Consider the following 22,827-nt stretch of genomic DNA (forward strand, 5'->3'; position numbering starts at 1 on the left):
CATTCAGTAGGTCTTACCTGAGAAACTTGAAATTGTTATTTGAGCCGTAAATGGACCGTTTTAAATTTGATCAATTAGAAGCCTTTATTTTTTTGAGAGTTTAATCTAAATTGCAATATGTTCGTTTATATTACGGAGATATTTGATTGTGATCCTTCCAGTAAGTACGTATTTATGTACCTGATTCTCGAGCTTTGACCCTGCGACGCTGTTTTCAACTGTACTCTATTGATCATGCTGGTAAAATAATATTTTTTGTCTTGTGTGCCTGTCGATTAACAACATTTCTCTTCTTGTATTTTTGTGTCTTATATATAGTTCTTCGATTTGTAAACAACGACAGTCTTTTTTAAGACTATAGATTGTATTCGCGGTACGTCATAACAATACAGATAAATATTTATTAGGAGCTTACAATTAAATATTTTTTGAAGGTAATGTAGAGACCGTGGAATGAAGCAGATGTTCCCCTGACAGAAGAAGACGTGGAAAACAACGTAGAAAAAGAACTACCTCAGCAAATAAAAAAAAGCTCCATGCAGCAAATGCTTCAAATGCAGAAGGGCAAATAGGAGTAGCAATAAAAACAAGTGACATGACCAAAGTTCCGAAGTCAACGTTAAGAAAAATGGATAGTCAAGAGGAAAGCGAGAGAAGATACTGGTACTGCGCGGATTTTTAAAGAGCACCACGCAGATCTAATTAGGCGTATAATATACGACGCTTATGAAGTGAATAGTGTTTTAACCCTAGAAGAACATCATAAAAAGGGACTGCATATTTTATATTATTTATTTGCTACGTAGAATTAGAACGTAATAAATTGGTACTTTGTACTATTTTTTTATGTACATGTTTCACGAAAAAGATTGAAAACAGACTTGTAAGTGTAGGTAGATCAATTCTTAGGACGGTCATGGAATGGTGACCGGTAAGGGTCTGCTCGGCAGGGTGTTCTCTAATTGGCTCCGGTTTTTTAGTAATTAACAGTTAATCGCGGGGTCGGTTGTAAAAGCACTTTATTTCTGGTAAAAGTATAAATCCTCGATGAAGGCAATTAACAAGTTTTTACGGAAGCGGGCCACAAATCGGAATTAATAATCGGTCGGAGTGGTATTAAACATCTCGATAACTGTTTATGTAACGCCATACGTATAACGTAACGTTACATATACCGGTCATCCATCTCGTAACAGTACGATTGAAACACAGAAATTTCCATATTAGGACGACGCGATGTTTCTCAGATTAAAACCGCGCATTCTTTCAACGAGCAAAAGAAAAACGTCACCGTCTACAGCCGCTTATGGATAAATCGTAAAATTTACAATCCGCTTCAGAACAATGTTTGCACGAATCGTCTTGCTGGTTCAAGTTTATTCAGATTTAGAGAAATATGTTTTAATTTAATATGAAAAATAACATATACTTTTAAAAGGTCATATGAAAATAAAATGACAAATTAACAAAAGGTTAAGGTTTAAAATAGTGATAACTTGTTAGGGTGTAACTAGCCCCCTTTACATACGATGGGAAGTGCAATTGAATTCTTCATCTTCAAAAACCCGGTAATCCAAATTTTTGTGTCCATATCGCAACAGCTTGACTAAACCATATTTGTAAAATTTGTAAAAAATTGCCTGTTCAAATTATGGCATGGCAGCCACATTTTATTTTATTTTTTATTAATTACTAAACACATTGCGAAAGTATTGAATAATTATTATATTATTTATTATTCGACAATTATTACAGACTAATTGTTAATACAATTTCTTGGGTGTTAATTTGGCCCACAGTACATCGTGGAGACTTGCAGTAAAAAGTTTCATTAGTGAAGTGGCTAAAAGAAGACGGTGGAAAACATTTTCAGAATTACCAAGATGGTCGCCAGGGGAAGTAACGCTCATTTAAAAGTTTTAAAGTAATTTTTCCGTGAAATCCCCTCCTGCTTTCTAAAGTTTTATTTTTGGTTAAAATTTTCGATGCATCTATTAAAATAAAGCGTTTGAGTTGATTTAATATTTTTTTAAACTCTGAAACGATCGCACATATTTTAACAACCTTGGTCTTGTTGCATTCACCTCATCTGGGATGCATTTTATGATACCAATAATAAAGAAAATTGCAAAATTAAAAGAAATTGCAATAATATAAATTTCTTTTTTATAAGGATGTAGTGGAATTTTACCACTTTTAGTCAAAACCGAATTGAAAAATTTTGCTACTTTTAAAATTAAAAGTGTAACGCATTACAAAGCTGATATACTGATACTGAAAATCATAAGGAAAGAATGTAAACGAAATATATATGAATGAGGTGAAACAACTCTACAAAGGAGCAAAGTCCATGCTTATTACAATTTATCTAATATAATATTTCTACAAAGCAATGGCGAAGCTGGAATTTTAGCTTAATAGAAAAGGACTAGATACATGGTAATTGGTAAAGCAAAATGATAAAGGAACCACGGAGCAGATAAAAGAATAGAATTAGACCCTTTAATTTGGCACGATGCCTTCACAAGCAAAACCAAAAACATTTCAGTGGTATAGACAGGAGCTAAACAAGGTAAACAAAAATTGGAAGCCATTAATGAGATGATGTTTTTGAAGGAGAAGATTTTACCGCGAATATCAAATCAACCAATTTATAAGCAGAATAATGTAAGTCCCGTAACCCACATGAGGAGAATGGTCACAAAGATTAGCACAACATTAGACCAAAGAAAAAGAATAACGAGATCTGGGAAAACTTGGAAGTAAAGAGACACGAATAAAATTACAAGATACAATGAGTGATTCAGTGATTCATTTTCAACAAAAAAGTGTATATAAACACGAGTGTCGGTCTCGATCAGCAGCGAAGCTACAGGGTGTCAAAATGTGTTTATTTTGTTTCTCTTAATTATCACTTTCAAAGACATTAGTTTGAAAACTGGTTAGTTTGGTTTGGTTAATATTTCCTGGAAGATTGTCATTTTAAGTATTTTTAAAAATTGCTTTTCGAAACTTTTTTGGGGGTAGAGGCTTCTTTATCCCCCAAACTTTTTCGTAGTACGATTGGGACATTTTTTAAGTGCCAAATTGAGTGGTCGGTTCAATTCATAGTTTTTAGCGATTTTAACTTCTTTTCGATATAAATAAGCATATCCCCTTTAAAACAGGTTAATTTTATGTTTGCTTAAATTTAATTCTTGAAGTAACATGATCACAATTTGGATCAGTAGCGGGGATACAAAGGGTAAAAGGTCAAGTGCTTTTTTAGTTTTAAAAGTTGATTAAATGATTCATTCATACATTCTATAATGTAGAAAATTCCTAAAACCTAATCCAAAAGTTGAGTAAGTAAGTAATTTATCTCGAAAACGGTTCGTTTCTCTAAAGAATTAAAATATAACCGTCTAAAACAAAAAAGTCACCCTATTTGAGGCATATAACACCAACTATTTAAAAATCTGCAAATGTATAAAGTGATGATATTCTGGGACGCATTAGCCACAACAGATTTCAAGTTGATAGCTTCACAAGTGACCGAGATGTCTTAATTAATTTAAAAAAATATCAAATTTTTTGTTTTGAAGTTGAAGCAAAACTCACTACCAAATAATTTTAATAATTCACTAGACGTCGTATTTTATGAAAAGTAGCACCGGGTTAGTAAATCAAAGGTACGACCTGTTATTAGAGAAATTAAAGAACGTAGTGAAACTGATAAGTATGAAATATCGCACCGCGTTTAAAACCACAACGCGAATATTTCTTCTGGTTATTGCAGTAGTTTCGGACTCCGGAATAATTATTTTGCTCGCTGAAGCTATATGGTTATTTTACGTCTATTTTCGAGCCCTGTCGAGTAATAAATTATCGTTAATAGATGGCCACAATGGCTGCAACCATAACGAGCGTTCCGTGGAAAATAACATGCAGTTCGTGGGGCTTTATTTTCGAAAAGCAGAGCCTTAGATTTATTTGAAATTTGGTATAACGAAAGCTCATTTTCAGTCATTATTTTTATTTAACAATTGCTTTAAAATGTGTTATTGGGAAGATCTTTGAGCAACAGCTGTTGCGAATGTAATTAACTAATCACTAACTAACTAATTAATTATTTTTTTAGCGTAGGTGCTACTTGGGTCGCTGTGAAGATACAGTCGAATCAAAATTTGTATAAGCAGCCTGCTTTTCTGTTTATTAAATTTTTTTTTTCATCGTTTGTTTTGATTTAAAATGTATAAATCTAGGAGTAAGATAAAAATAAAAATAAAAATTGGAATTAAAAAATTAAAAAAGTAGTAAAAAGTTAGTTTTTGAATTAAGCTTTCTTCTAAATGGAACCAAAAATATCACATAATTTTTAAACGTAATCTAGAAACCTTCTTAGACAATACAAAGAATGTATTATTGCAGAAATAAGTGTAATAAAGTGTAATGTTTTTTTAAAGCACTAATTGGTTAGCTTTAGTTAGTTTGTAGAAACATCTTTTTTCTTTACTGGTTAGTGTGCCGAGGATGTCGTTATTGTTTTATATTCGTAATTATTTGGCGAGTTATGCATTTTGTTGAAACAGTCGAGTTTTGTCTCACTTTCTATCACGCACAACAGAGCCTTTTGCACTATTTTTTACAACTTCAAATTTTATATCTTTGTCGTTAGTTACCACAAAGATAATCCAACCTTATTCTTAGCGATGCCTATCACGCTCAGCAATCCTGGATTAAGGTATACTAGGTATAAAAAGAGACGACGAATTCTTTTTTTTCGAGGATGAATAGTACTACCCGGGATTGGTCCAATTTATGGGTACGAGTTTATCCTCTTTACCTTTGTTCCAATATAAAAAAAGCTGGGAGCTTTCAACTTAACTCTGTTATTAATGTATCAGACATTTGTATTTATTCCATTATAAATTTTATCTGCAGATATTTTATTATTCTACACTTCCCTAAAATAGCGTATAACTCAGGAGTTGTGCATATGACTCACCAAAGATACACTTCTTTGTCCTAGTCCGGGGCTTGTGCGTCCGGGAGGATCTGTATCTGCCTCCGGTGGACAATCGGAGTGCAGTGAAGCCCTAGGCCTTCGACTAGCTTGACTTCGGGAACGCGTGGGACTTCTCGGGCAGACGAGAGACGTCATGACGTCATATTTTCGTTTATGTCCCGCGATGTGAACTCAGCTGAAACAACCGAAACACTTGCTACAGATTACAAGTTTAAGTCTTCACGGTTGGCGCTGTTATTGCTTATCGTTTTGTTTTGACTCGCGACAGCAATGGTAACCACCATTGCTTAGAAATATTAAAAGTTATATATATATATATATATATATATATATATATATATATATATATATATATATATATATATATATATATATATATATATATATATATATATATATTTTCACTCCGACTGGAATCCTGCAGACGTTTCGCCAAAATCTCACTTGGCATCTTCAATGCTCGCGCTCCGAAAACAAAATGTTTGATAAAGACACGGTGTGGTCGAAACAATTGTCATGTCATAATATATAATTTCGTGAAAATCTGAACTTTTAGTAAAAGCCACCTCAGTTCAATATATATTTTTCATTTTAACATTTAATTTTTTAAGATATAGATGTTCCTATTTTTTAGTTAATACATATATTTTTAAAAACATTAGAAAGACTTTACATTACATATTTCGAATACTTGGTATATCAATTTTAGTTAGTTATTATTAATTTTATATAATACACATATTTTAAGATAACGTTTGATCGCCGAATAACAATGCATAGAATTTCAGTGGCCATCGTTTTCTGAATGAACTGCCGCAACTTAAATTGCTTTTAAACACGAAATTTTATTGTCGCACCCAGTATATAGACAACACGCATAGCGTCGGAGCATCCACGTTACGTAATCACTTAATTATCGGTTCATTCGGATTACAGAATTATACTACTCTAATTAATTGAGCGATTAATTCTTACAAAAATCCAGCCACTTATTCGAAGGGGACATTTTAAAAGTATTTTTATGCGCAATACTAACATAACCGGTAGAAATAAAGTAGAATTTAGTAGGGAAGGACTCGGAGCGGCTTAACTTTATCGCCTGATGTAAATTTCAATAAATTTAAGTCGATTATCTCTGCCGTCCGCGTCAGAAAACTTAGAAGCTCCTCCGAGCCTGCATAAATAATATGGCAACGGATAGTTTTGCATACGCAAACAAAAATCTCCATCCGAACGTTTGCTCAGCAGATTAAAATTAATAGCGAATCAAATAGGCAAACAAAATTAATAATATCATTATATAATTATGTAAAGTTAAGGTGACATTATGGTATTGATGTAATAATTTATAATATAAAATTGCTGTGTGCAATTGACAGTTATTTGGAATTTACACATGTTCTTCTCATAATAAAGATCTTGTCTGAAACGGTAGTATCAAATATGGCGTACCACAAGGTTCAATATTATTCTCTCTGATATTTATTGTATTTATTAATGACCTAGCGCAATATATGACCTCAACTACACCTGCTATTTTTCCAGTTTCAATTTTAGCCACCGATTCAAGATTTACGATTAGTAATACAGTAAAATTACTAAAACTTTGTTGGTTAGTTGCTTAAAAAACTTATTAAAGGAGTTCAGTGTTAAATTACCAAATGACGCAAGCTTTTTTAGTACTGTTAAGCCTTCATTCGATTTTTGTGTGGAGCTTTTTATAGAACTCATTGTAGGGCTAATGCGATTACTATGTGTTTCAATTTATATCACTTTAATTTTAGTTTTTTAATTAATTAACAAAGGCTGATTTATTTAATTTAAATTTTAAAAGAATAATTCTTTTTTTAAAAATAAGTAATATATAAATGCTCTTATTGATTTTTTGCCTGTGTATTGTTTTATAATTAAATCGCGTCTCTATCATTTTTATAGAAAATAAAAAAGACAATAGAATACTACTACTACTTTTATGACTATAGCATAAGAAGACTACTAAATTTCTAAATACCTTAGCCTTGAAAGATTGTAAATAGCAATTCTGTTTAAAAATGTATACTGCAATATCATTTGATCACCTATGTTTTTTATGAACTTTTAGTAGATAAATAAAATTCTGCTACAATAAAATAACAGACCCTGCTCATGAGATTTTAAAACCAAAGCAATATTCTTATGCTCCTTAAAAAAAATAAAACAAAAAGTCATAAAATAAATGGGTTAATAAATCATCAATCAAAAGTTAGTTTGAATTTAAAAGTTAAAGAGTACAATAGTGGGGGAATTAGTGAATAAATGAAGTGAACATCTGCTTTTGGTCATGGCCTACTAGACACTTCGACCGTTACAAAACATCCGACATACGCGAGGCGTATCGGACTTGTCTTTTGTCGCTAGAGAGGTTCAACACTTGGGGTTGAGCTGACGCCTTTGAATTAAAATTAATCGAGTTAGTAACCGAAAAAAGGGACGATATAAAAGGAAAAATTTAGTTTCGATTTATTTAAGAGTCCAAATTGATTATCAATTCGGTTTTCGTACGTTATTACTTAGAAGGTAACAAAATTTTAAAACATTTCGTTGACCACGTCACAAAAAATTATTGCGTAAGCATCCATTTGAATAATTTATTGAAATTGCGTTTACAAAAAGGTTTTCCGGTAAATATAATCCGGCTATTTCGTTAAAACGTGTTTACTAGTTTTTCCCTTTTGCCATTAAGCCAGTTTCAAAACTTTATTTGCTGTTAGAAAGGGACTACACCTCCTGTAACTTCAAACAAAATGGTAGCGTCTCTGTTTGATAAGCGGCCGCCGAGACGCAACATTTTTGAGTCTTACAACATAATGATCATGGTTCTTGGTTTTTTGGGCGCAAGCAGATTAAAAATTGATCTGCGGAAATCCGATTATGTTCGTTCAAACGCATTGCACGTGCTCCAAATAGCAGCTTTCTCGTCGTATCTGGCCGCTTTCGTCTTATTTTTCGTCTATCCGGAAGAATTTTTGTACACGCTCGGTAAAGAGGTGAGTATTAAGAATACAGAGTGAATAGGCTAGAAAGACAATTTTTGACGCAATACAAAAAGCACAAACTGTACTCTTTCTTGGCGACTTGGAAATGACAAATCAATCCAATCTGCAGTTATCAACCAACAACCTCACTTTATGAATTGATTACTAACTGGAAGGAGGATTTTTGACAAAAAAATTATAAGAAATGAATGAAACTCCAGTTTTACTAATCGATTTCGTTTAAGGTCCGATCAAAATGACCTTTTCTTATCAATCTTTGTAACGAAAACTACCGCAACTTGCAGTTGAGGCGGTTGGGTCGGTGAAGAATTTATGAGGCAAAAATTATAATAAATGAGTGAAAGTTCAGTTCTTCTGGTCGATCTTTATCAAGTTCCAGTGAAAATCAGCTCTTTCCTCAATTGTAGTCCTGGAAACCACCTCAAAATTGCAGCTATAATCCAAGAACTTATTTTTCCTTGTTGAGTACTAACTCAGGGGAGGATTTTTGACGAAAAATTTGCAACAAGCTACTAAAATTTCAACTCATCTAGCTGACTTCTATCACATTCCAATTAAACTCAGCTTCCCCTAATTTTACGAATGAAAACTACTTCCAACCTCTAGTTGTAAACCAAAAAGCTCCCAAAGAAGAATGTTTGACGAAAAAGTACATTAAACGAGTAAAAATTCGCTTCTTCTAGTCGATTTCTATCAAATTACAGTCAAAATCAGTTCTCCAAATTTTTGTATTGGAAACTACCTCAAACTTGCAATTGTAAATCAAAAACTTCTGTTTCTGGGTTGAATACTAACTCATTAAAACTTCAATTCTCCTAGTCGACGCCTTCCACGTTCCAGTCAAAATCAGGTCTCATTTTATGAGTTCAAAGCAATACAATTTTTATATGGGCCTCTGCTAGTTTGGATTTCACGTTACAGGAGTCGGCCCTCAGAACTTTGAAAGCATTCTCGTGCCTCTTGGTGCAAGGACCTCTATTAGTGCATCAAGTGGCGAGTCTCTTAAGTCCAAGTGAAAGGATACCTAATCTATTCACAAAAATTTATCAACAAGATGCGAAACTCTTCGGACGAAACGAAGGTGCCAACGATCTGGTGGATGTGGTATTTTTTTTTGCGATGACGCTCCTGCTAAATATACCCATGGAGATTTACTATTTCGCGCATTTGACGCTGGCCCAGGCAGATCGCTATGGTTTCTTCATATCCGCCGTCGGGTCCTTCGGCGGCCTCGTGTCTCACACCGTGGAAGCATTCTATTCTGCATTTTCTTGCACCACGCGAAGGCGATTTCTGGCTATTAACCGGAGAGCGATAAAGCTGAAAGAAGCGCTGATCAACGGTGAGAAAAATTCGTCAATCAAGTAAAGTGGCAATGATGCAGAGTTTGTAGATGAATTAGTTTACTTCGGAGGAGGACGGGAACTGTACGCTGAGCTACTGATTTTGCGCAGCTTGTACATTTCGTTGTGTGACTGTAAGCTGATATTGAATGACATCTTCAAAATTTATATGGTGGTGACGGTGCCGTGTTTAGCTGTAAACGCGCTAACCAATACCTATATCGTCTGGAACGTTTTGAGTCAGCAAAACGAAGGATATTTCACTGAACAGATAACGATTAATTCCATTTTGATCGTTTACAGCTGTTTTAGAATGTTCAGCTTATGTTACGTCGAAGGAGCTTTGTGTTCTGAGGTAAGCGATTTGTCTGACCAACTGCACCAACTAAATTTTAAATGCTCAGGCGAGTAGAATTAGGAAGATTCTCGCGGAGATGCTGGATTTGCCAATGGATGAACGTTTGAAAGAAGAGGTATGGGTATTATGAGAATGCATGCATACAAAAACACATTGATAGTAATTTCGGTTGTAGGTTAAACTCTTTTTTGTTTGTACAACCGCAGTCGCTATTGTGTTTTCCCCTTGTGGATTATTTACTATTGGTTATCGTCTGATTACCTCAGTGAGTAAAATTTTAATCTTTATTATAGGAAATATTTTTATAAAGAAGCTAACTCAAACGTTATAGTGGTGTTCTGCTGGAAATAATAGTAATAGCAGCAGGGTGCATATTCAGAGGAGACCCCTTCCAAACCGCGATAGTTGTGAAGCCAGTCGAACATTTTGATGGCACCTGCTACTTTTAAAACTTATAATAGACTCTTATAAACCTACATGAGAATTACAGGAAATTATTATTAATTTATTAAAACCGAAATAAATCATTTTTATATTACACATTACACATTATAATGTCGAAGGATTTGGGAAATGAGTAATGATGTCCTGATGTTGTTTGAAAGTAACGTTGTTGGTTAACTATATCAACTAAAAGTAGTTGGCAACATTGTACGGTCCTGTGAATATCGAAATGTTTTATGTTTCAGACAGTCACCAGTATCACGACGTACATGATAATCTTAATTCAATTTGAAAGGACTTCATGGGCGGCTTGAACATGCATCATAATTGGAACTAATAGAAGTGAATCATTATTTAATATGAAGTCATAATTAAAGTTATTTATAAATAACAACTTAATTTTGTAAAAAAAATATGCCTCCACCTTTTGAAAGAATTTTTTTTGTTAAAAGTGTTTTAACTGTACATATAAAAATCACAGACCAATAACATAATTTGGGTTATATTCGAGTAGCATGGATTCGTTACTTTTGGTTAGTCCCCGGGCAGACCTCGATATATATAAACTACTAACCAAAGAAATAAAAATTCGGATTTTTTTATGTACCGAGTGCATTAATTTTCCTCCGAGGTACTCTAGAAACGTGCTATCACAGATATCGTCGGATAGATATGCAGGCATTGCATCGGCTTGAATAATTCAGTTATTATTCGGAAAAATCCAGAAATCGGTACGTAAAGTGTCATTATTATGCCGGAAAGAAAAATTGAATCACAATAGTCATTCGCGTTTCGATCGTTTCCACGATTTCGTTGATGTTTATTTACAGTTGAAGCGACAAGTCGTTAACATTATCAGAAAATGCTGGACGTTGCGAAGTCATTTACAATGCTCATGATTTATATGAATCTGTTGGGAGTGAATAGATTAAAGTATGACTATTTAAGAGGCCAGTACGTCCGTTCCAACTTACTGCTGATTTACCAGATTCTTTCGTTCTTCGCGTATTCCGTCAATGTTTACGTGACTACAAAAAACACCACCAACTACCTGCATGTCGCATCTGTGGTAAATACTCATTCCGACACCGTTATATATATATATATATATATATATATATATATATATATATATATATATATATATATATATATATATATATATATATATATATATATATATATATATATATATATATATATATATATATATATATATATATATATATATATAATTTTTTGCTTTACAGAATTTCATCAGACTGTTAATAGTTTCCTACGCTAACTTGTTTTTGATATTGCTATTTACGGTACATCAAATTATTGACCTGGCTACGTCCTGCGCAAAACTGTCCCTCGTGTTTGCGCATATGAGCAAGGCGGACGATCGTTTGTTCTGTGGTAAAGATTTGGGAGATTTCACACGTGTTAAATTTTTTTTTGTACTTTCCTTGCTGCTAACGTTTCCAATTCAAACGTACTACGTAGTGAGCTTGTTTCAGGCCAACGCCAGTATTTTCGGCATATTCAGTTTCATAGGATCTTGGTTCGGATCTATCGCTACGGTGGCACTGGAAATGTTCTACTGCGCATTGTGCTGCTCACTGAGCTACCGATTTCAAATGATTAAAGAACGACTTGCTAAAATGAAAGGAACATTTGATGGGGAGCGAGTTATACGTGAGTTTAAAGAAATGTTTTCGTATCAAGTATAAATGCGAAAAAAAAAATACTCAGGCTTTTTTGAGTGAAACCTTCGTCTTTTTGCCAGAAAACTACATTGTCCGGACATTCAGCTTTGTATTCTTAAGGGGTTATCCCGTTTTAACATCCAGCAGTAGTCCTCTCCATCTGCCTTGGAGTCCTTAATGTCCTGGTGAAACCTCTCTCCCTGTTCTTCCCTAACTGCTCCAAGATTTTCAGCAAAATAGTTCAAGTGTGAAAACAGGAAATGGACTTTCAAACTCATTTTACATCCTAAACCATGGAAGTGTTATAACATATTTTGAACAATATTTTCGTAGTTTTAGTTCTTAGAGTTCCCAAGAAACTTATCAATGTCTTCGTCGACATTGGTTAGTTTTTTAGAAAATCCTTCTTTTATCTTGGCATCAGATATGGCTGGAAATTGCTGCCACAAATATTTGAAACACTGTCCATTTTTTCTAGGGCTTTAACAAACTGCTTCATCAAGCCAAGTTTGATATGAAGAGGAGGCAGTAAAACGTTTTCGGGGTCAACTAAGCTATCTCTTAATACATTTTTGTTACCAGGTGTAAAGCTGGTTCTAGAGGGCCATTTTATTTGAGTCCAACGTCTCTTGTCCAACTATCTCACTCACAAATAAAGCACAAAAATTTTGCATAGCTCCCCTGTTGTTCTAGGAGCATGCACAGCACTTTAAGATCACCACAAAGCATCCACTGAGCTACCGATTGGAAATGATTAAAGAACGACTTGCTAAAATGAAAGGGACATTTGAAGGGGAGCGAGTTATACGTATCGAGTATTGGATAAAAATGATAATTATGGAAAGTATAATAAGTACAATTTTCAGAAAAAATGTATTACTTCCCAAATTTTATTTACGTTACTTCGTCTGAAACTCTTCTATTAACTCCCTCTCTTCAATTGGTAATCCAAACGACAGTTTTGGAACTGCAGCAAGAAAGATTTCTATAGACCAGCAGTCAATCCTTCCTCTTAAGTTTTTCAGATAACACAGGTCTGCAATGATGACTTTGATGTTTGAAAGCTGTTTGCTTATTTGTATATTTTTGGGGGCCCATTTTCCAAAGAACTGCTGTATCACGTAATTTTTGTATATCTTAAAAATGTTATTTTATACCTAGGACATGAATATATTAGTTCCATGTTAGACATTTTTAAATGAATTGATTCTTATGAAATTAAAGGTGATTTAGCAGGTAACCTGCTTATGTTCAGTTTAGTTGTATTGGCCGTCGTACTACTGCGTTCGCGGCTATTGTCGTTGATGAAGATATCGTGTAAACAATGCAAATAACTGTCGTAGTAAAACAAAGGCAAACTATAACTTCTTTTGTGAAAAATGTATACCAGCTTTGGTGTAGAAATTGGCAACGAAAACATGTCCTGGGCCGCCCAGGTAAGGTACGACGAGGAATCAGAGGAAACTAATTCCGACCCAGACGACTCAGATTTCAGAAAGTCCGAAGTATTTAACCAGAGCGAATTAAATGATTTCATTAGAGATTTGCACCTTCCAAAGGATCCATCCGAATTGTTAGCATTCAGACTACTACGCTACTGTATTGCAACAATATTCATGACTCAAATTTGGAAATATGAGGCATATAAAAGAAGAATCTGGCCTGTTTATTGCCTCAAGGAAGCATAGTTTAAAAGGCGTTTTATTGCATAATGGTAACGAACTGGCCTCGGTTTCCGTTGCACATTCGGTACATTTAAAAGAAACGTATGAAAATTTAGGACTTCTTTTGAAGAAAATGGACTACCAAGAACATCAGTGGATGCTTTGTGGTGAAAGTGCTGTGCATGCTCCTAGGACAACAGGGGAGCTACGCAAAATTTTCGTGCTTTATTTGTGAATGAGATAGTCGGACAAGAGACATTGGACTCCAATAAAATGGCATTCTAGAACAGAAGCCTTACACCTAGTAACAAAAATGTATTAAGAAATAGCTTAGTTGACCCCAAAAAAGTTTTACTGCCTCCTCTTCATATCAAACTTGGCTTGATGAAGCAGTTTGTTAAAGTCCTAGTCAAAAATGGACAGACAGTGTTTCAAATATTTGTGGCACAATGACCAATGTCGAAGAAGTCATTGATAAGTTTCTTGGGAACTCTAAGAACGAAAACTACGAAGGTATTGTTAAAAATATGTTATTTCACTTTCATGGTTTAGGTTGTAATATGAGTTTGAAAGTCCATTCCCTGTTTTCATACTTGAACTATTTTCCTGAAAATCTTGGAGCAGTTAGCGAAGAACAGAGAGAGAGGTTTTACCAGGACATCTTCGATTCCAAGGCAGATGGAGAGGACTACTGCTGGATGTTAAAACGCATGAAATTCTAAAGCTTCTTATTTTGTTTGTCTGAGGGTCTAGCTGTCGCACCCATAGCGCAAGAGCAAGGAGCCGGAAAAAATTATCATTCGAATTCTAAGCTTTATGGCGATATTCATTTTTCGTAAAAAGATGTTTTCATGCTGATCAATGTGTTCTTTGCTTGTTCAGTTAACTTAGCTTAATTCACCATAGCTATTAGGTCTCTGGGGAGTCTGCAAAAGACACATCTCGCCTATGTTCTTGCTCGTTGTTATATGAGGGCGGCGTCTAGGCGTTTAAATTATAAAATTATCACTCTACTATCTTGTTTTAGTGAAACCAGGACGTGCCCAGATGGACCAAGCTAATTTGGAAAAAATATTATCATTGCGGCGTTATTACGTGTCACTGTGTAATTGCAAATTGCAGATAAACGACATCTTCAAAGTTTATTTTGCCGTGTGGTATCCGACAATGGCGCTCAATCTTCTTTCGCTGTCGTACATCGCGTGGAACGAGATCGATTTAAATGAAATCGATGTGGTGGCCATACTGAATATGGTTTGGATTGCGTATATTTTTGCTCGGGTGATGTTCGTGAGTTGCGCGGAAGGTCATTTTTGTGACGTAGTGAGATATTTGATTGGCGCGCAATTGTTTTTCTGTTGATCGTTCGCTTCCAGGTGAATTCAGTCAAGAAAAGCGTGGGCGAAGTTCTGAATAAACCAACCGAACCGAAGTTTGGAAGACAGGTGTAGTTCTTATATTTCGAAGTTTCCAATTATAATTAAAAAAACTATTTTTGATTAACTGCAACTCACAATATCCACATATCGATAACAATATACACCTGAATACACCTCGCCATAGGTTTGAAATCGCGCAAATATTTTAGTTGAATAGGATGTGTTTTTAGGTGAAAATATTTTTTATTTGCACTTCTGGGATAAACGTTCAATTTTCGCCTTGTGGATTATTTACCATCGGCTATGGCCTGATCTCTAATGTAAGCAATTTCGACAATTCGCGCAGATTTTTTATTTTTTAAACGTTTTAGGTAATATCAAAGCTACTGACGTACATGATAATTCTAATCCAGTTTGAGAAAATAGTGAAGAATTAATTATCGGTGTGTGTGTGTTCTTTTTTCTGAAATAAATGATTGAACCTGAGTGTTTTAGTTTGATCCAGTGAAAGGGAACGGGGCTATTTTAAAAATAAAATTGAATTGAATCAAATGATCAATCGAGTCAAAGTTTCTCTAAAATCGAAGTCTTCTTATTAAAAATATCAAACTTGATAAAGCTTAAGAGCTTATGAGACGATAATGTGTCATCTATAGGAAGACCTATATTTCACCCGCCAAATTGAAATTTGCTCCATTTTCTTTCTAAACTTAACTCGTCTTCCCAGAACATTTAAAGAGATCTAAAACTATTTTGCAAAAATACTGCCTTAAAAATACTGCATCCCGACTTATTGCCGATTTGTCAGCGGCCATGTTGGATTTCGAATAGCGCAAGTTAAAAACGAAATTATAAATCTCGCGCATGCGCATGTTGAATGAATCTTCCAAAAATTTTCATGGTCGCTTTATAACTGCCTGTATTATCAGGGGGAGACTTCTATATCTCCAGTAGCCATGAAATAACAAAAAAAATCCATTCATTCGTCTGGCCGTTTATTAATGATGTTTCATTTTTTAACATATTTTACAATAGTAGCTATATAACAGCTATATGGGGAGACGCAAGAGCTTTATACATTTTGCTGCCACTAATCTTGAGTTAGTCGGTATTTCCAAAGTTTTTGTTTTATTTTTGTTTAAAGAGGACACCTTTCACCTAGATCTATACCAACATTTGAAGTATTAGACAAAGTTTTACTGCTGCTGCTACAGGTAACAAATGTATCATCCGCAACGCCTGATGGTTTGACAGAAACCATAATTATAATGCCTCAAGTCAAACAATATCGGACCCAAAATGGAGTTTGAAAGTTCAGTATTAAAAAAATTAGCTCAGACTTATTTTTCAGGTAACTTTCAAGAATTTTCAAAGGCACACCCCTTCCAACATAGAGTTCTGAAAATTTCAGCTGTCAAACCCTCCTTCTAACAACCGAGATTTCAATGATAGAAAAATGAGTTCCGCTTTAACGCAATAAAACTTAATAACTTCAAATATCCACTCTATGATTCATAATTAATCGACAATCGATATATCCATTTACATGCGACATTTGAAGTCGACAAGGTATATCAAATTTCCGTGTTGTATATCGAATTCGTAATAGTTAGACACTAAATGTCCCCGATGGCCAATAAGAGTGTCCGCGAACAAAACGAAAGAAACATCTATAAGTCTTATAATGTGTTGTTGATCATTTTCGCCATGTTTGGTTTCGAGAGATTGATTATTAACAGAAGTTCTACATCCTTTGCCGAATCTCGGTTGCTCTATATGTATCAAGTGGTTATGTCCATGCTGCTTGCTTATGTCATCGCGATGGTGCATATATTTAATAGCGATTTATCTGATGTTGTAGACAAACAGGTAATTCACCTCTGCAACGGCTTCTTGGTAATCTCAAACATTTACTTGCAGCATATAACAAGAACGAGACTAGTAGTGTTCGCGCTAACCTCTACGGAATGTCCATTATTGATTCATCTACTGGTATGCCTGTGCACTTCTAGAAAACCTCTAGGAAAGGTCTTGCGCTGCATTGACAAAATGAACAGAATCATTTTTACTCCGACACATAGACCCAACGATCTGATATACATATTGATATATCTATTCTTCGCTGTTCTGTTTAACGTTCCCGCGGAAATGTTCAACTTTTGTAGTCTGGTTGTGTCAGGCGCAAACTGGAATGGATTTTTCACACTATTGGGCAGTTGGTTCGTATGTTTCGCCTCCCACCTAATTGAATCGTTCTATTGCTCTCTGTGCTTTTCGTTGAGGGACAGGTTCCGACAAGTTAACAGAGAGTTGGCAAAAATTAATACACTGCTCTTACAATGTAAGTGACATTTCCTGTCGTGGAAGAATTACGTGTTGGAGTTGTGTAGGGTGTGAATTTTAGGTAAATATGTTTGTGCCAAGTATAACAGGTCGAGCCCTGGCTCTGTTTGTGAAATACAGCTACCATTTGTGTTTTAAACGCCCTGTATCTTAAAGAGATGTTAGAAACGTAATATTTTTCGAAGTATCTGTGGCGTACTCAGGGTTTTGCGGGTTTTGAGATCGTCGCTAAACTTTTTATTATTGTTTTAATTCAAAAATAAGAATATCGTACAATTAATTAGTAGTACTTAATCAAAAAAGCGATTCAAGATTTTTGCCAGGACAATTTTGAGAATTCGGAATTCATTGCAATACACAGATTTTTTTAATAAAATGTAAGTATTTGGATTAAACCCAAAGGAAAATGACACATCGTATATATTTTTTGTTAAAGTCATTTGAGACTTTCATACGCTCACTAAAAATGCATAATAGGAATATTTAAAAAGATAATAATTGATTTATAGAAAGACAATGAAATTATTTGCTTCCCTAAAATTCTACATTATGTTTCAAAAAATAATTGGCTAAGAACGCGGAATATGTCTGGAAGCTGGTGAAAATTATTCTGAACAGTTTTTTAATCTACTTTTTTAATCTTACTATTTTTGTAGTTCTTAGTTTCTTGATATTTTTTCTTAAAAAAAAACAACTTTAGCTCGTACTTTATATGTCATGGATCCTAAGTAAAATAATCATCATATCATTCATTAATTTTGTGATGAACAGTTTGTTCATTTTTCGTTGTTATCTAGTTTTTATTGGAGATAAAGGGATGCGGTATTCGAAATACTGTGCTTGAATTTCGTGAAACAAATGATACTGTTTTCAAAACAAGCCTAGCTGACCGTTTTCGAAACACTAGGCAAAACATATAATTTGTAAATTTCAATTATATTTTGTATTCTAAACATCCTATATACAGAAAAAAAAAGAAAAACAATGACAAAAATAAATTTCTGATAGGCATTGAGACGGTGTCTACATATTTAATTTTTAAAGTATTGACTGTAAATAGATTTCGATGCTGAACTTTGGTTCAAGCATCTTTGGGACACCATTTTGACTGCTAAGTCTGTTGATTTTAGGTTCATGGCTTTAAACATTCGTTTTTTACTTTTTTAAAGGTGACACCACGGCATGTGATGTGAAAGCGGAAAAGATCACGGTACCGGACGAAATGGTCGGGAAAGTGCAGCTTCTGCGCAGCTCGTATCTCGCGTTGTGCGATAGCAAATTTTTGTTGAACGACATATACAAAATTTATATCGTGTGTTCGATGTCGGGATTGGCCATATGTTTCCTGTCAAACACTTACGGCGTGTGGATTGTTATTCGTTACGACTACGGCAAACCGGTCTTTCTGTCAAATGTTATCGTCGCCTCGATTTGGGTTTTGTATTTTTCCTTTAGACTGTTTGTCGTCTGTCACGCGGAAGGAACTCTGTGCGCTGAGGTATAGTCCATGACCATAGGACACCCGAAAACACTTTAAATATAAGTCACATTCTAAACCCCCCTTGGTGCATTTTTTGTTAATTACATGTTTTGTTACTTATTCTAGGCAACCCAAGTCAAAATGTGCATTTGTCAACTTGTGTATCAACCAACAAACAAACGCTTTAAAGACGAGGTAATATCATGCAAACCTTTTGGTAAAAAATGACCATATATTCTTCTAGGTTAAAAAATTCGGCAGTGTGGCAGCGAAAATCGACTTGAAGTACTCGCCCTGTGGATTATTTACCATTGATTACGGACTTATCAGTGCTGTACGTACTATCTTAGTAGCGTTAATCACATAGCTTTTAATACATAGAGACCCTGCTATACTGGCTAATACAATAAATTTTGAACGAAATGTTGCTATTCAATGTACGGGGAGAGTCAGGATTCAAGGCGCAAACTGGAACAGGTGATAAGTTCCATTATTTTGATTAAAAAGAGTTTATATGAACTTGAGTCCGATCTCGAGCAGTAGCGGATTTACAGACGCATAATCCTTTTTTTTTTTTTTTTTTGTATTAATTTTCTTTGCATTAATTATCTGAGTAATTAAATATCTCGCTCAATTTTAAAGATGTAAATTTGAAATTTTGTAGGGATAATACTTACTTTTATAAGATCGTCATTTTAAGAATTGAAATGATTTTTAATATCTACAGGATGGTGCGTTTTAAGGGTTTTATAACCGGCACAGTTTTTCGTAGTTATATTTCAGTTACCAAATTGTGTGTCTTTGCAGAGATTCTTTGTCGTATTTCAATTTTGCTAGAGAAAATAACCCTTTTCGAAGTAAAAAAGTATTCTAAAACATGTTAATTTTGGTGGGGATATAAAGTTTTAAAGGTTGTTTAAATGATCCATGCATGCATTTTCTATTTTGAAAATGTATAAAATCGAATTATTCTAAAGTAAAGTAAGGACTTAAAACAAATATCTGTTTTTAAAATTGTAATGACAAATATACTAATGCAAATAGGTAAACCCAAATAACATAACATACATAATTGATAAGTAATAGTATAGTATAATATATATGCTTTAGATATTTCGTTGCTTTAACCACACCAAATTTCCAATTAATATATTTAAAAGTTAGAGAGATATTTTAATTAATTGAAATAGAGAGAGAAAGATCGGAATCATGTTAATATAAACTCTTTGTTTAAAACAATGACGTTTGTCACCCATTTCAGTTGGCGCCTTGAAACCTAACAATCCTAACAATATCCTAACAATATCCTGTCAAATAAAAAGTCAATCAAACAGCTTAACTGGTTTTCCTCGTTCTTTGTCAATTTTCAGGCGATTGGACTTCTCAAGTGATGGGAAAAATAAATCTTCTTTTCAGGTTCTGTCGACACTGACCACATACATGGTCATTTTAATTCAATATGATAGAGAAAAGGATGCGGCTCTAAACAGACTTCAGAGTCAACAAGAAATTACGCAGCGTTCCTGAATTCTAGCTATTTATTTGTATGTTGTCTCTATATTACCCATACAGAGCATAACGATATTTTTGATTTAAATAATATGTACCCTGTGTTTTAAAACAGTTTAAATTTAGAAAATGTTCTCTGTAAGTGATTAGTATTTAATAAGTTTTAAAGTCTAGATGAAATATATCAATGTTTAAAGAAATAAGTAATAACATTACCATCACAATGACAATGGCGTTTCCTTATACAACCTACGATATAACGATATATGCACAAAGATAATCGCAGATAATAAAGGCAGGAGCAATCGATGGTTTTATAGTTATTACACAAATGATGGCTTAATAGTAAGTAGAACAGAAAAAAAATGGATTTTCTATCAAAAAATGAAATTTCTAGTTCAATATAAAATAATGTTTGGTGCTAATAAGTATCCTTAATTTTGTTTATTGTTATCTTTCTACTTCACTTTTGTGTTCGCTGATGGTTATATTAATTACACAAGCGACCGCTTACTAGTAAGTAGTACAGAAAAACCCGATTTTCTATCAAAAAACCAAATTTTCAGTTCAATTTAAAATAATCTTTGATGTAAACGATAATAAGTATCCTTAATTCTTTTTGTTATGTCTCGACTTCACTTTGTGTTCCCTGATGGTTATAGTTATTACACAAATGACAGCTTAATAGTAAGTAGTACAGAAAAAACAGATTTTCTATCAATAAATCAAATTTTTAGTTCAATATAAAATAATGTTTGGTGGCAACGCTAATAAGTATCCTTAATTCTTTTTGTTGTTATGTCTCGACTTCACTTTTGTGTTAGCAGATGGTTATAGTTATTACACAAGCGACCGCTTAATAGTAAGGAGTACAGAAAAAATAGATTTTCTATCAATTAAACAAATTTTTAGATCAATATAAAATAATGTTTGGTGGTAACGCTAATAGGTATCCTTAATTTTGTTTATTATTACGTTTCGACTTCACTTTTGTGTTCGCTGATGGTTATAGTTATTACACAAGCCACCGCTTAATAGTAAGTAGTACAGAAAAAACATACTTTCTATCAATAAATCAAAATTTTAGTTCAATATAAAATAATGTTTGGTGGTAACGCTAATAAGTGTCCTTGATTTTTTTTATTGTTATGTTCCGACTTCACTTTTGTGTTAGCTGATGGTTATAGTTATTACACAAGCGACCGCTTAATAGTAAGTAGTACAGAAAAAGCGGATTTTCTATCAATAAATCAAAATTTTAGTTCAATATAAAATAATGTTTGGTGGTAACGCTAATGGGTATCCTTAATTTTGTTTATTGTTACGTTTCGACTTCACTTTTGTGTTCGCTGATGGTTATAGTTATTACACAAGCCACCGCTTAATAGTAAGTAGTACAGAAAAAACATACTTTCTATCAATAAATCAAAATTTTAGTTCAATATAAAATAATGTTTGGTGGTAACGCTAATAAGTGTCCTTGATTTTTTTTATTGTTATGTTCCGACTTCACTTTTGTATTAGCTGATGGTTATAGTTATTACACAAGCGACCGCTTAATAGTAAGTAGTACAGAAAAAGCGGATTTTCTATCAATAAATCAAAATTTTAGTTCAATATAAAATAATGTTCGGTGGTAATGCTAATAAGTATCCTTGATTTTTTTTATTGTTATGTTTCGACTTATTAATAGTAAGCAGTACAGAAAAAAACGATGTTCTATCAATAAATCAAAATTTTAGTTCAATATAAAATAATGTTTGGTGGTAACGCTAATGGGTATCCTTAATTTTGTTTATTGTTACGTTTCGACTTCACTTTTGTGTTCGTTCGCTGATGGTTATAGTTATTGCACGAGTGATTGCTCTATCGTAAGTAGTACAGAGAAAAGGGATTTTTTCTTCAATATAAAATGGCGTTTGGTAGTATCGCTAATAAGTATTCGTAATTTTTTTTATTCTTATGTTTCGACTTTACTTTTGTGTTCGCTGATGGTCAGCCGTCCGGTTTATTGAACATACAACATACAACAGCGTATATTTAGAAGTTACAAGCTTACCCCAGCAAGCACCACTGCCATAAACCCAAATGACAGGGCCGATATATCTGATCACCTCCCTAATATATAATTTTCACGCGATACCAATATCAATAACCTTCACCATTTTCGTTATCAGATTTGATTTTACGCAGTTTGCCCAGTACGTTAAAAAAAAAAGATTCCAAGGCACGATGGCGACGATCAAAATACACCGAAACGTCATCGGATCCTACAAAATGTTGTCAATCGTTTTCATTATTTTCGGCATGACCCGATTAAAAGTGAACCGAAATAAGAACGGTTATTCGCCGTTTAAATGGCTGTACTTCTACCAAGCGGCTCTGTCGTTATGTTACTTTTTAATATTCAGCATGACTTTTATTTTCGTGGAGGACTTTTCCATCATCCTAGATAAAAACGTCAGTGGCTCGTCACGCGTCGACATAATTACAAATCAATTTTTCAGAACCCGGTGAGACAACGGTTAGCGTATCTGGCTAACGTATGTCTCCAGTTGCCAATACTCGTCCAT

General features: G+C 33.9%; 1 protein-coding gene across 2 annotated transcripts in view; it reads right to left on the reverse strand.

Annotated features, from left to right (window-relative positions):
* The window catches only part of LOC132703078 (transcription initiation factor TFIID subunit 1), a 112,932-nt gene that overhangs the window by 25,729 nt on the left and 64,376 nt on the right, over positions 1 to 22,827 (reverse strand). For both annotated transcript variants that reach the window (XM_060672136.1, XM_060672135.1), the window contains exon 2: positions 4,988 to 5,183. In XM_060672136.1, coding sequence (XP_060528119.1) covers positions 4,988 to 5,143 — 156 coding nt within the window. In that variant the 5' untranslated portion in view covers positions 5,144 to 5,183. The remainder of the gene's footprint in view (positions 1 to 4,987; positions 5,184 to 22,827) is intronic.

The sequence above is a fragment of the Cylas formicarius genome, unplaced genomic scaffold, assembly GCF_029955315.1.
Source record: "Cylas formicarius isolate icCylForm1 unplaced genomic scaffold, icCylForm1.1 PGA_scaffold_6__28_contigs__length_40554024, whole genome shotgun sequence".
Taxonomy (NCBI): Eukaryota; Metazoa; Arthropoda; class Insecta; order Coleoptera; family Brentidae; genus Cylas; species Cylas formicarius.